The following is a 12,833-nucleotide window of genomic DNA, read 5'->3' on the forward strand; positions in this document are numbered from 1 at the left end:
TTAGGTGTGAAGGTTAGGTTCCCTGGGGTTAGCTTTTAGGTTATATCAATCCCCCAGGCTGACATTGCTGCTGTGCCTCATGTGCTCATTCCTCCAGAGTTGTGTTTTACTAACTCTGGAGGTGTGTTGCTGGTCAGATCACCAAGTGAAAAAAGCCCAAAAAAAAAACTGATTAGGCTGCCACTTTTAATGCTTGGTTAGCTGCAATACACGACATTTTTGGTTTTGGATATAATACTGCTTTAAAGTATTCGAACATACTACTTTTTGGTGAACTTTTTTATTTCGGAGGGGTGAAATCTATTTTCAGGGTTTTTCTGTTTGTTAAATAAGACTTTGCAGATCTTTTAGGTCCAAGGGGGAGCATGCGAGAGGAGAATCAAGTGCCACAATGCCAAGGCTTTTGCTCACAATAGAAGTGATCATCTCTACATTGGCAAGCATGTTGTGTTAAGCCGTTGTGTCAGGTGTAGAAGAGGCTAAGGGTGAGAAACCTTCTGGGTCATCTTTATTCCCCTCAACATCTAGAGCAGGGATGTGTAAACTGTGGCCCTCCAGCTCTTGAAAACGTCTCATCAAGCTTCTGCCTCTGGGTGTCATGCTTGTGGCTGTCAGTCTTGCTATGCCTCATTGGACTTGTAGTTCTGCAACAGCTGGAGGGCCACAATTTGCATATCCCTGATCTAAAGGAAGCATTTCACTTTCTGACTCCAGCCAGATGGCTGTAACAAAGCTGTTTATTCAAGAAAATCTGACATGGCTTAAAAAAAATGTGCCTTGGTCAAGTAGGCTGATTGGTGCGTGCCAGAGATTGAGCTAGAATTGAATTCAAAGACCACTGGTAAAAAAGGGCCCGCTCAGGTGCAATGGGAAGCATTGTCAGTGTTTGAGAGTTTGGCAGGTCTTCGGCAGAGCGATTGTTCACCTGAACATTTGCTGCGGTTTCCTTATGCCTGGTTCCCATCTATCGGTACGGGTATTCCCATATGGGTTACTCACGTAATAGGGTATGAATGTCCATGTGGGAGTACACAGCAACCTGTCTATGTCGCTGGTCCCTAATCGGGGGTCCAGAATTAACCAAACACAGTGGACACTCCCCCCCCCCCCCCAGAATGGGTCACCTGGGTTATTTAGGAATGGACCATGGCCCTGGACCTGTATTTTACCCTGGAGCTAACTATACGTGTTTCATGAAGTGCTGAGGTGAGTGCCCAACCAGGATCTAATGCTGAACAAAAATTACAGGCCATCCCCACGTCATGGGGTCTGAATATGGCTCCCAAGGTTGATGTTCTCACCTCCAAACTTCACTGTTGGTATGGTGTTTTTGGGGTGATATGCAGTGCCACTTGACCTCCAAATATGGTGTGTATTATGTCATCTAAAGAGTTAAATTTTTGTCCCATCTGACCAGACTAAATTCTTCCAGTATTTCACTAGCTCGTCTAAATGTTGTCCAGCAATCTTTAAACGAACTTCAACATGCTTTTCCTTCAGCAATGTAGTCTTGTGTGGTGAGCGTGCATACAGCCCATGGCGGTTGAGTGTATTACTTATTATTTTCTTTGAAGCAATTGTACCTGCTAATTCCAGGTCTTTCTGAAGCTCTCCACAAGTGCTCCTTTGGCTCTTGGACAACTCTTCTGATAATTCTGTCAGAAATCTTGTGAGGACCACCTGGTCGTGGCCCCTTCATGGTGAAATGATGTTCTTTCGACTTCCAGATTTTGGCCTCAACAATGCTCACTGGAACATTCAGAAGTTTAGAAATCCTTCTGTAACCAATGAAATCAATATGTTTTTGACAATAAGGTTGCGAAGGTCTTGAGAGGGATCTTTTCTTTTACCCATCGTGAGATGTTTGTTGTGTGACACCTTGGTAATGAGACACCTTTTTTTAGGCCATCAGTTGAGACTGAACCAGCTGATAATAATTTGCACTGACGAGGGGCAGGATTGCTTTCCAATTACTGATAGATTTTGGCTGGTGTTTTGGCTTTCCATGCCTTTTTCTTCATGTGTCCAATACTTTTTCCCTTTTTCCATTTTGTTACACATAACTTAATTTCTGAACTTATTTGTTTGGGTTTCCTTGTATGTATGTATGTATGAATGTATTGCATTGGTTGTTAGCGACGTGTGGTGAAAATGTCATGTCGATAGATAGATATTTTTATGAATTGTATGCTTTTTTTTATGTAGTTGCACTTTAACACTTCCTGAAGAACTACAAGTTTGAAACATGTAGAAGAAGCAAGTGCATTTGGAATCAAGTACAATGCATGAACACCTATTGTTTACCATGTATTTGCATTATTTTGTCTATGGATTTTTACTTTTTTTTTTTTTATATGAATTCTAATAAGCATATGTTTGGTGCACTCGTCTAGCACCTGTAAAATCCCACTCCTTCCTTTCTTTAAAAATTAGGAGAATATAGCATACTGTACATAGTTGCCAAGTTAATATGTGGATCATTTGATTCCGATTTGTTTTAGCCTGTGACCATCACTGTTACCTTGCAGTAAATTAGATTAAATTGTATGTTTACTGATATGTTTATCTAAGAAAGCAGTTTCATTATCGAGGACAAATCTAAAAAATTCATAACAAAGAAAGCACCATGCTGTCCCTGAAAAAAGAGGACACTGGCACATTGTTGAGCCAAATCAAATATTTAACCAAGCTACATTCTAAATGTCGTAGAGGCAGAATATTCTCATTTTGGAGAATTGTTTATCTGGGTCTATGGGAGGATATTTTACAATGAAATATTTTATAATAAGGATTTTTTAGTATGAAGGAAGCAGTCTGATCCGGTTTTGTGGGCTCCATTTCCTCAAGCACAGTATATATAAATAGATGAAGTAGGCAGTTTTTTTTTTGCTAATCGATGAACAAATGGTACTGTTTACTTGTTATGGCGTGCCTTTAGCTGTCCTGGTGTAATTTTAAAACATAATATTGAATACATTTTCTAAATGTTTGTGCATGAAATGTCGCTTGAGTCTCTTGCACCCTCTAGTGACCAATCTGTGTAAAATGGCCCTGCTATTGTATTTAGATTACCAGGTCCATGAAAGCCCTTGGAGACTATGTGTTGAAAATGCTTTCTTAATCATTTTATTTCAATTCAATTCATGTCCTCTTGCATTACATATTGGTCTTGCTTTTTTCTTGGTCCACAGATGTTGTTATTGCCTGACCATCAGTCATACTGTATATGAGCCCATTTATATGCTTTAAAAAATGTATTCTCATGTACATATAGTCTCTTATACCTGTACAGTGCTGTGTGCCAGCAGTCATCCTAACTGATTCCAGCAATGGTGTTGGATGCAGCCAGCTTTTGTAGCTGTTCAAGAGTTGTTGCTTAAAGTGGAACTCTGGGCATTCCATTCCATCTAATTACTGTTGCCAAAAAACAAAACCTTTTTGCTAAAAGCACATTTTACTTGCCTAAATCCATGGTCACATGGCAGGCTTGGTCCCAGGTCTTCTATATTTTTCACTTAAGAAGAAGAGGGTCCCTTTTTCAGCTCAATACCTGGTTGACAAGGACACTTTTCTTTGACTGTCTAGTGGCATGGTCCTCTCGGGCTCTTGAGTACACAGTATGATGACTGGTTGGTGTGCGCACAAGAGGAAGACACACCAGTGAGCGACATCGACAGCAGGCTTTAAAGTTGAACTCCAGGAAACCAAAAAATCCTCCCTGCCAGTAGGGCTACACATGTACTGCGATGGTTACCTGCTCGTATACATCTAGACGACTCTGTAAACCACTTTTACTTACCCAAGCTTCCGCTTCTGCAGGCTTTACTGTGCTGCTAGACTCGTCCCAGTGAGCTGCCTCTTCCCTATGCTCTGGCAGTCTAAAGTCCTCTGACATTTTGACCAGGATCATAATCCTCCATTGGATGTGAGGACACTGAGAAACAGTCCACCACCAGAGCTTGGGGAGCAGAGGATCGGGTAAATAAAACTTCCCTGAAACTAAACGAGCAGTTAATCCTTGCAGTTTTTATTGGGGAGGATTGTGATACCCTTTGATGGGCTTTAAAATGGATCTCCAGCCAAAGGTCTTGTAGGAATTTGGGAAAAAGTTAAATTCTGTGATATGTTATCATTACGGTCTTTGTCCCCATTGGGCAGATTTCCCTTTACATCTGGTCTCCAAGACATAACAGGAAATGAATGTCAATCTCTCTTAAGTGAGGGGAAATATGATCTTTGAAAATGATTCCTCAAACGGTGTCATTATTAGAGAACTTCCCCTTACCCAGTGTTCTAATCCTAATTGTCTTTATTTCTTTTCTTATTCTTCTCTTTTTTGTCCCTATGCCAACTGTCACCAAGACCAATTTAGAGGGGGGAATCTCCCCATCAGGAATATTAAGACAGCCCATAAATCATTTAATTTCCCACTGAGATGTTGTATTCTGACAGCAGGGAGACTTCCCTGCTGTCAGAATACTCTGTTCAGTGCTGCCAGCATTAACGGGAAAATCCGTCCAGCTGATTGTACAGAAGTCGATTGTTCAGCTTCTGTACAACCAGCCTGCTGATACATGGATCGAAAGTCAGCTGGTACCTGCTGAACTGCCTGAATTTTTGGTCCTTGTCTGGCCAGCTTTAAAGCATTTAAAACCTGACAGGGATTCCAACTCTTCTCCAGTTTATGCAGAACTTTAAAATATAATTTGGCTGGAGTTCTTGTAATCCCTCAACCAGCTCGCATGCATCTCCCTGGATTTACCCTGACTGCACTGAATTGAGGAATAAGGAAGGAAGGAAAGGTATCGCAACTTTTTTAAACATGTCTTTTCTGTTTAGAATTTTAGCCCTGGCAGTGTGTGGGAATGTAGATTTTACCAGTGAGACATCACTTTTAGTTATTTTTGTCACTATTGCCAAGATACTCATTGACAATATTTAAGTCCTAAAAAATGCGGCAGAACGTTTTTTTCCATGCCTACTGATGATGATTGAACAGAACAGGATTGTCTACACTGCTTTACTTCCATGATTCTTAACCAATAAAAAAAAATCATTAGGACAACTGCAGGCATCAAATATCTAGCAGAATAATAACGGTACACATTTCTCAGCGTGTGTCGGTTTGCAGCTGTGTCTTAACATTTTTCTGTGGGACAATGGAAACACTTTTGAAAGCTTTTACCCAAACAGACGAATAGTAAAACCATATCTACTGCAGAAGTGGAACAAAGTTATTTGGATGGTAACATATCAGTAGGGGCCAGTTCACACCAGAACGCAGTCTGAGAAACCTGCATTGCTTGCACGTTTTTTACACCGCGTTTAAAACTGTTATCTGCAGTGGGTGTCAGTGTTTACCCCAAAGCCATGTCACAAACGCAGTGCGTTTGCCTGCACTGGATCACATGCGTGGGTTTCCTCCAGGTACTCCGGTTTTCTCCCACACTGCAAAGACATGCTGGTAGGTTAATTGGCTCCTGTTTAAATTAGACCCTAGTATGTGTTTTTATGAATGTGAGTTGAGGAACTTAGATTGTAACCTCCATATACATGTAAAGTGCTGCGTAAATTGAGGCGCCATATAAGTACCTGTAACAATAATCATAATATGCAGAGTATTTTCTTCACAGGCAAGTTTGACAGCTTGACACAGTTACTCACACTTTTGCTATTACCTTGTTTCACTGTACTTTTACATTCACCCCACCTGAGTGTAGAAATGCCATAAAATATGCTGTATACCTTTTTAAACTGTGGATTTAAACAAAGAATTCAAAAAGAAAGACTGACTTAAAGTGGTTGTAAGAGGTTGAAGTGCACAGCGCAGCCCTGATCCTCCTCTTCTGTGGGTCCCCTTTCGTCACTCCTGGCTCTTCCCCTTTTCCGACACAAGTGCCCCCATAGCTGCTTGCTTTGGGGGGCACTTGTGTCGGCTCAGTCCTGAACTGCACTATGTGTGTCTATTGACATACATAGTGTGGCTCAATCCCACCCCCTGCTCTCACAACAGCAGGAACCAATAGCTCCTGCTTGCTGCCTCCATGGCCAGTGAGGAGAGAGTAGAGAGCCCCTGCTCTCATGCACAGCGCTGGATTGAGATCAAGTTCAGGTAAGTATAAGTGGGGTGTTGGGTGGGGCTGATCAGAAAATGCATCAAGGAAAAAAAAAAACCTTCTGCCTTTAGAACCATTTCAACATACTGCTGAATAATATCTGTATAATAATATGAGGCAGTCAAGGTTACGTTGACCATACCATTCAGAGTACTGATAAATATGCCTTGCTGATCAGTATTGAAGTAAAATGACTTTTGTGGCTTGGTGCCAATGCTTCAATATCTTATATTAGTGTGTAATTTAGAATCCCGCAGAAGCAGACTGAGAGAGATCCCATTTCAGAGCCATTGCATCCTCACAGATAGCAAAGACTGCAGGACTGTTTGCAGCTTGGTTTCATACTGTGCCATGATAACACAATGTTGGTTATTGGGGTGCTGATTGTACTTCATTCTTTGTTACAGGAGGTTCTCAAACAGCTCCAAGGAAGCATCGAGGATGAAGCTATGGCTTCTTCCGGCCAGATTGATCTGTTAGAGCGTCTGAAAGGTAATCTCTTTTTCCAGTTTTATTTATCATATACCGGTATGTGGTATGTAAAAGTGATGAGATCCCAAGAGCAGGAATTATGCCTCATGAATGTGTTTCAGAACTCTTCTTTCTATTGGCATGTTTAGTACTTTCAGTAGGCTACTACATAATTAGTTTGTGTGTAAAGATTGTTTTGTAGAGCAAATATCTTTTACCTATTTTTCAGTGGTGTTCTCTTGGAATAATATTTCTGGACAGCCAGTCAAGCTAAGAATATATTCTTCCAGCCTTAGACAACCTAAATGATATTTAGGTTTGTTTTGTTCTTCCGATTTATGTATTGAATGCAAGTCCTGTCCACTTGATGACCATTCGAAGATGGTCTTGCTGTAATTCGTTAACCCCTACAAAATATTTACAAAATAAATCCTGTTTAATCAAGTACATATCAGTAATCCATATACTGGGGGAAGAAAGCCTTGTGCTGGCCAACAAATAGTTCGAAAATCTGGCATTTGGTCCGCTCGTCCGTTTTTCGTCCAGTTATTGGGCACAAATAGAAAATCAGTTTTAACTTTTCATAGCTGAAAAATCGAAGGAACAGTTTGAAAAATTCTGCTGAACGAACGGTAAATTGAAGGGTATAATGTGTTTCTGGCCCGAACTGTTTGGACTAGGAATATGTGATAAAATTAACAACAAACAGATTAATTCATGTCCATTGAACAATTTATCGATCAAAATTCGGTCATTACATGATGGCACTAACTTCTGCTCTCACGGCCAAGTGTTCATTTTTCGAAAATGAGTTCAAATGATTTTTTTGTATAGCGTATGGCCAGCATCTGGTGGGCTGCACTGGTCACCTTTTTTTTTTTTTTTTTTACTTTTTTGCTATGACTTTTTAACTTTTATTTTTAATCCATGAAATTTTGGATGGTAGCTGGTATGGTGTCTTCTTTTTTCTTTATTCAAATGGTTTTGACACTAAAGCCCCGTACACACGTACCGATTGTCAGCCGACCGTTCGGCCGTCTTTTGTCCGGTGCTGTTTTGTTGGTTGAAAAGTGCTCAAGACTGCACATGAATTTTGTCGGCCAACAACAACCAACTGCAGAAGTGATGTCATGTTCTGGTCTACTTTTCGTGTGTTTTTTCTTCACTGAGCATGCCCAGTCTCGATCATCACATTTTTGTCGGCCAAAATCTGTACTGACTGACGAACAATCGGCCGTTCTTTGTTGGCCAACAAAAATTTTATAGCCTGCACACCAGATTTTGTTTGGCCGAAAAGTCGCAGTCTGTTGTCGGAAGCATCATACTAACAGGCCGACAATCTGCCGATCGGATGTTGGCCGAACATTTACAGCCGACAATCGGTACGTGTGTACGGGCCTTTACCACCTACATGGTTGGAAGCACTGCCACATTTGTTGACCAGCGGGATTCCCAAGATCCATCATCATTTTGTATGTTGTTAGCAATATAGACTGCTCTGTGCCATTGGCCTTACATTGCTACCAATAACTTATTTTAAACCTTGGTTCAAACACATGACATGCATACGAAATTGGAAAGTATGGCTAACCTAATACGTTTTCAGTTTACTGGTGATATTTGTCTAGAGTTTCTGGAACGGTGCTAAATTTGCTTTCATAGTAAAAGAAATCTATGCCAGATGAGCTCTTTCATATAGGTTTTTCCTGAAACTGCTACTTGCCTGGCCATCATAGTGATTCACTGGTTTCAACATATTCAGCCACTGACCTCAAACAAGTATACAATATGTTGGATTACTGGAGAGCTGGGTCACTATGTTGTGTGAGAGAGCCATGGTTCCACTCCTTGGTGCTTGTCAGCATCTTACGGTAGCATTAAGAGTTGAAAAAAAAGTGAGCCTATATTTATTACTGCATTACAGTAATAATGAGTTATAGAGGAAATCATCACCATGGAATAGGAGTCTTTATAAAAAATACAGTTACGGAATAATGGTGTCATGTATTATCATCAGTAATACCTTGGATTGCCAGCATATTTTGTTCCGGAAACCTGCTTGTAATACAAAGCACTCGTATATCAAAGCAAATTTCCCCGTAAGAAATAATGAAAACTCAGATGATTCGTTCCACAACCATTTATTCATAAGTCCTTCAGTTTATAGTCCATATAAAAAGATTAAAGCAATGTGATGGTTTATATGACCATAAAATTTCCATCCAAATTTGCTGTCTCTACAAGGGGATTAGAAGTAAAATCCAGCAGGAGCTAGAGTGTATTAAAGAGAAGAGTGTAGCAATATGGTTACATTTAATGAAGGTTCAACATTTAGCAACTCACTTGGTTGGTGATTAGAAGAGGCACATCTAAGTATGCAGGGATCTGGGGTAAAGCTGTCCACATAGACCATCCTCTGCCCCCGGTCTCTCACCGCTGTCACAATGTGTAATCGTCACCAGGAAGACTACCCTGCAGTAGAACGATGTGAAAGCGAGGCTCAAAGCGCTCGTGGAGTGCAGTGTGGAAGGGATGACGTCGATGGTGGTGTGGAGGACGACCTATGTGGACAGCTTTACCCCGGATGCCTGCATACTTAGATGTGCCTATTAATAATCATCAACCATGGGAGTTGCTAAATGTTGTACCTTCATTAAATGTAACCATATTGCTACACTTGGAGGCGCCTCTCTTCTCTTTTATACTCATTTGTGACGTGATGCTACTTGTATATCAAGACATCGCTTGTTTATCAAACTCTATAAAAAATGTTTGCTTTTCTTGCAAAACGCTCTCAATCCAAGGTTTTACTGTATTATCATTCACTGACTCCTGATTTCCTGATATTTTTTTTTCTTCTTTGTTTTGGCTGATGGACTTTTATCATGAGATAAGAAGCGCAGAATATGGCCTGTCTTTTGTGTACATAGGTTTGAAAACACTCCTGAGACATACAGGCATGCCTGCATGCTTTGTGGGTTTAACAAAAAGTTATGCAACAGCAAGATTGCAGGTTAACCTCTTCATTCCATGTTCACTTATTGGCATGTTGAAGTATGAATAAATATTCTTCATAGTCATACCTTTTTGTTTCCTAGTTAATTTTACTGATTTTAATTGATTGTATGCTATCAGAGTTTTTTAATTTCATATTGAATTGTCGTGTAAAGAAACATTTGCTGACTGGCATTTAAAAAAAATTGTTTTTAACTTTTCAGAATTAAATTTAGATGGCACAAACTTCACAGGGGTGAAGATGAAGTCAAAGATGCCTCACCGGTCTTATGGAAGCAGAGAAGGCTCCCATTCAGGCCACTCAGGGGAGTGCAGTCCAGTTCCGATGGGCTCCTTTCCTCGGAGGGGAATTGTCAACGGTAGCAGAGAGAGTCCTGGGTATATGGAAGAACTGGAGAAGGAGCGGTAAGCATTGGCAACAGATTTTTTTTTTTTTTATTCCTTTACATTTTTCAAATTCATCTTTTTCACTTTTATTCCAGTAGGCAGCTTTTATTATGTGCCAGGCTTCCTAAAGGAAAGCTGATTGCGCCAGATGTATGTACGGTAGAGAGGGGATGATGGGTATATTAACAGATCATATTGCCAGTGATTTCTAGATGCAAATTTTAACCACTTTACCACTAGAGCATTTTGCTGTCTTACGTCTGGGCCACTTTTTGCGATTCGGCGCTGTGCGACTTTAACTGACAATTGCGCGGTCGTGCGACGCCGTACCCAAACGAAATTGACGTCCTTTTTTTCCCACAAACAGAGCTTTCTTTTGGTGGTATTTGATCACCTATGCGATTTTTACTTTTTGCGCTATAAACAAAAAAAGAGCGTTTATTTTGAGAAAATAACAATATTTTTCACATTTTTTTATATGAAATTCCCCCCAAAAAGATGTAAAAACCAATTTTTTTTAAAATTTTTGGCCAATTTGTTTTCTGCTACCTATGTTTGGTAAAAAAAATCGCAATAAGCGTATTTTGATTGGTTTGCGCAAAAGTTATTGCGTTTACCAACAAAGGGAAAGATTTTTGTCATTTTTGGTGTTTTTTTTTAACGCGTAATGGCGGCGATCTGCGATTTTTTTTTTGCGGGACTGCGACATTGCGGCGGACAGATCGGACCATTGACTGACATTTTTGACACTTTTGGGGGTACCAGTGACATTACTGCAGTAATCAGTGCTATAAATATGCACTGTTACTGTAAAAATTACACTGGCAGGGAAGGGGTTAACTTTATTGGAGTGGGAGGGGTTAATGTATGCCTGGTGCTTACTGACGTGTGGGGGGGGAGGTGACTTTGTGAGACAGGGACAGATCGGATGTCCAGCTATGCTGAACAGTCCGATCTGTCACTCCCTGTCACTGAGGAGATCCGCCCGCTTGTGTTTACACAGGCGGGCGGATCTCCACACTAGATCCCCGACGATCGGGGCAGAGCAGCGGCGATCGCCGCTGCTCCTCCCCTGGCCCGACTCCCGCTGTGAATGAAAACAGCGGGAGCGCGCCTCCGGCGGCGCGCGAGCGCCGCCTACAGGGGAGGAGTCTGACGACGTAGGTCTACGTCGTCCGACGGGAACGAGCCACTTTGCCGCAGTACTATTACAGTACTTAGCGGTAAAGTGGTTAAAGACCTTTTGGAAAAATCTGTCTTGGTTATTTATTTGTGCATTCATTTTCTTTTTTTTCCACACTTTTTACCTTTATTTTGCTCTGATAATCCTGCCATTTACTCCCTTCCTGTGCTAGGGTGACAACTGTACAGAGCTGCGTTATCATCCTGAGACAGGGCGTGTTGGGACTACATAACTCAAAGTTAGGACTGTATTAGGACTGCATAACAGGGAGAGGAGTTATTGTAATCCATGGAGGTAGCAGAGGACGATGCTAAATGATAGCAGTTCAGAAGTAAAGAGCACAGGAAGCATCAGCCCACAAGATTTCTGGCTAGCTGAGGAGCTATTTTATTGTTTTTTACTTGTCAAACAGATATAAAAAAACTCTATTGTCTATTTAATGGACCAAAAAAGGAGAAAATAAGATAAATATGTTAGCGTTTACATATACTTTAAAAATGCAATACCTTGTTTTGCTGTTGGTTGGAGAAATGTTAAAGTAGAATTGCAGGCTAAACCTAACTAAAATTAAACCCCCCCCCCCCCCCCCTTACACCTATGCTGACTAACCTGTGCAAGAAAGAAAGATATATATATCTATATCTATCTATATATATATATATATATATATACATACATATACAGTGGGTACGGAAAGTATTCAGACCCCCTTAAATTTTTCACTCTTTGTTATATTGCAGCCATTTGCTAAAATCATTTAGGTTCATTCTTCTTCCTCATGAATGTACACATAGCACCCCATACTGACAGAAAAACACAGAATTGTTGCAGATTTATTAAAAAAGAAAAACTGAAATATCACATGGTCCTAAGTATTCAGACCCTTTGCTCTGTATTTAGTAGAAGCCCCCTTTTGATCTAATACAGCAAAGAGTCTTTTTGGGAAAGATGCAACAAGTCTATCACACCTGGATTTGGGGATCCTCTGCCATTCCTCCTTGCAGATCCTCTCCAGTTCTGTCAGGTTGGATGGTAAACGTTGGTGGACAGCCATTTTTAGGTCTCTCCAGAGATGCTCAATTGGGTTTAAGACAGGGCTCTGGCTGGGCCATTCAAGAACAGTCACGGAGTTGTTGTGAAGCCACTCTTTCGTTATTTTATCTGTGTGCTTAGGGTCATTGTCTTGTTGGAAGTTAAACCTTCGGCCCAGTCTGAGGTCCAGAGCACTCTGGAGAAGGTTTTTGTCCAGGATATCCCTGTACTTGGCCGCATTCATCTTTCCCTCGATTGCAACCAGTCGTCCTGTCCCTGCAGCTGAAAAACACCCCCACAGCATGATGCTGCCACCCCCATGCTTCACTGTTGGGACTGTATTGGACAGGTGATGAGCAGTGCCTGGTTTTCTCCACACATACCGCTTAGAATTAAGGCCAAAAAGTTCTATTTTGGTCTCATCAGACCAGAGAATCTTATTTCTCACCATCTTGGAGTCCTTCATGTGTTTTTTAGCAAACTCCATGCGGGCTTTCATGTGTCTTACACTGAGGAGAGGCTTCCGTCGGGCCACTCTGCCATAAAGCCCCGACTGGTGGAGGGCTGCAGTGATGGTTGACTTTCTACAACTTTCTCCCATCTCCTGACTGCATCTCTGGAGCTCAGCC

At 41.1% G+C, this 12,833-nt stretch overlaps 1 protein-coding gene across 2 annotated transcripts in view; it reads left to right on the forward strand.

Annotated features, from left to right (window-relative positions):
• APC (APC regulator of WNT signaling pathway) overlaps nucleotides 1-12,833 on the forward strand; it is a 283,126-nt gene that overhangs the window by 138,083 nt on the left and 132,210 nt on the right. For both annotated transcript variants that reach the window (XM_082244064.1, XM_082244063.1), the window contains exons 4-5: nucleotides 6,524-6,608; nucleotides 9,806-10,007. In XM_082244064.1, coding sequence (XP_082100190.1) covers nucleotides 6,524-6,608; nucleotides 9,806-10,007 — 287 coding nt within the window. The remainder of the gene's footprint in view (nucleotides 1-6,523; nucleotides 6,609-9,805; nucleotides 10,008-12,833) is intronic.

The sequence above is a fragment of the Pelophylax lessonae genome, assembly GCF_965119305.1.
Source record: "Pelophylax lessonae genome assembly, chromosome: 1".
Taxonomy (NCBI): Eukaryota; Metazoa; Chordata; class Amphibia; order Anura; family Ranidae; genus Pelophylax; species Pelophylax lessonae.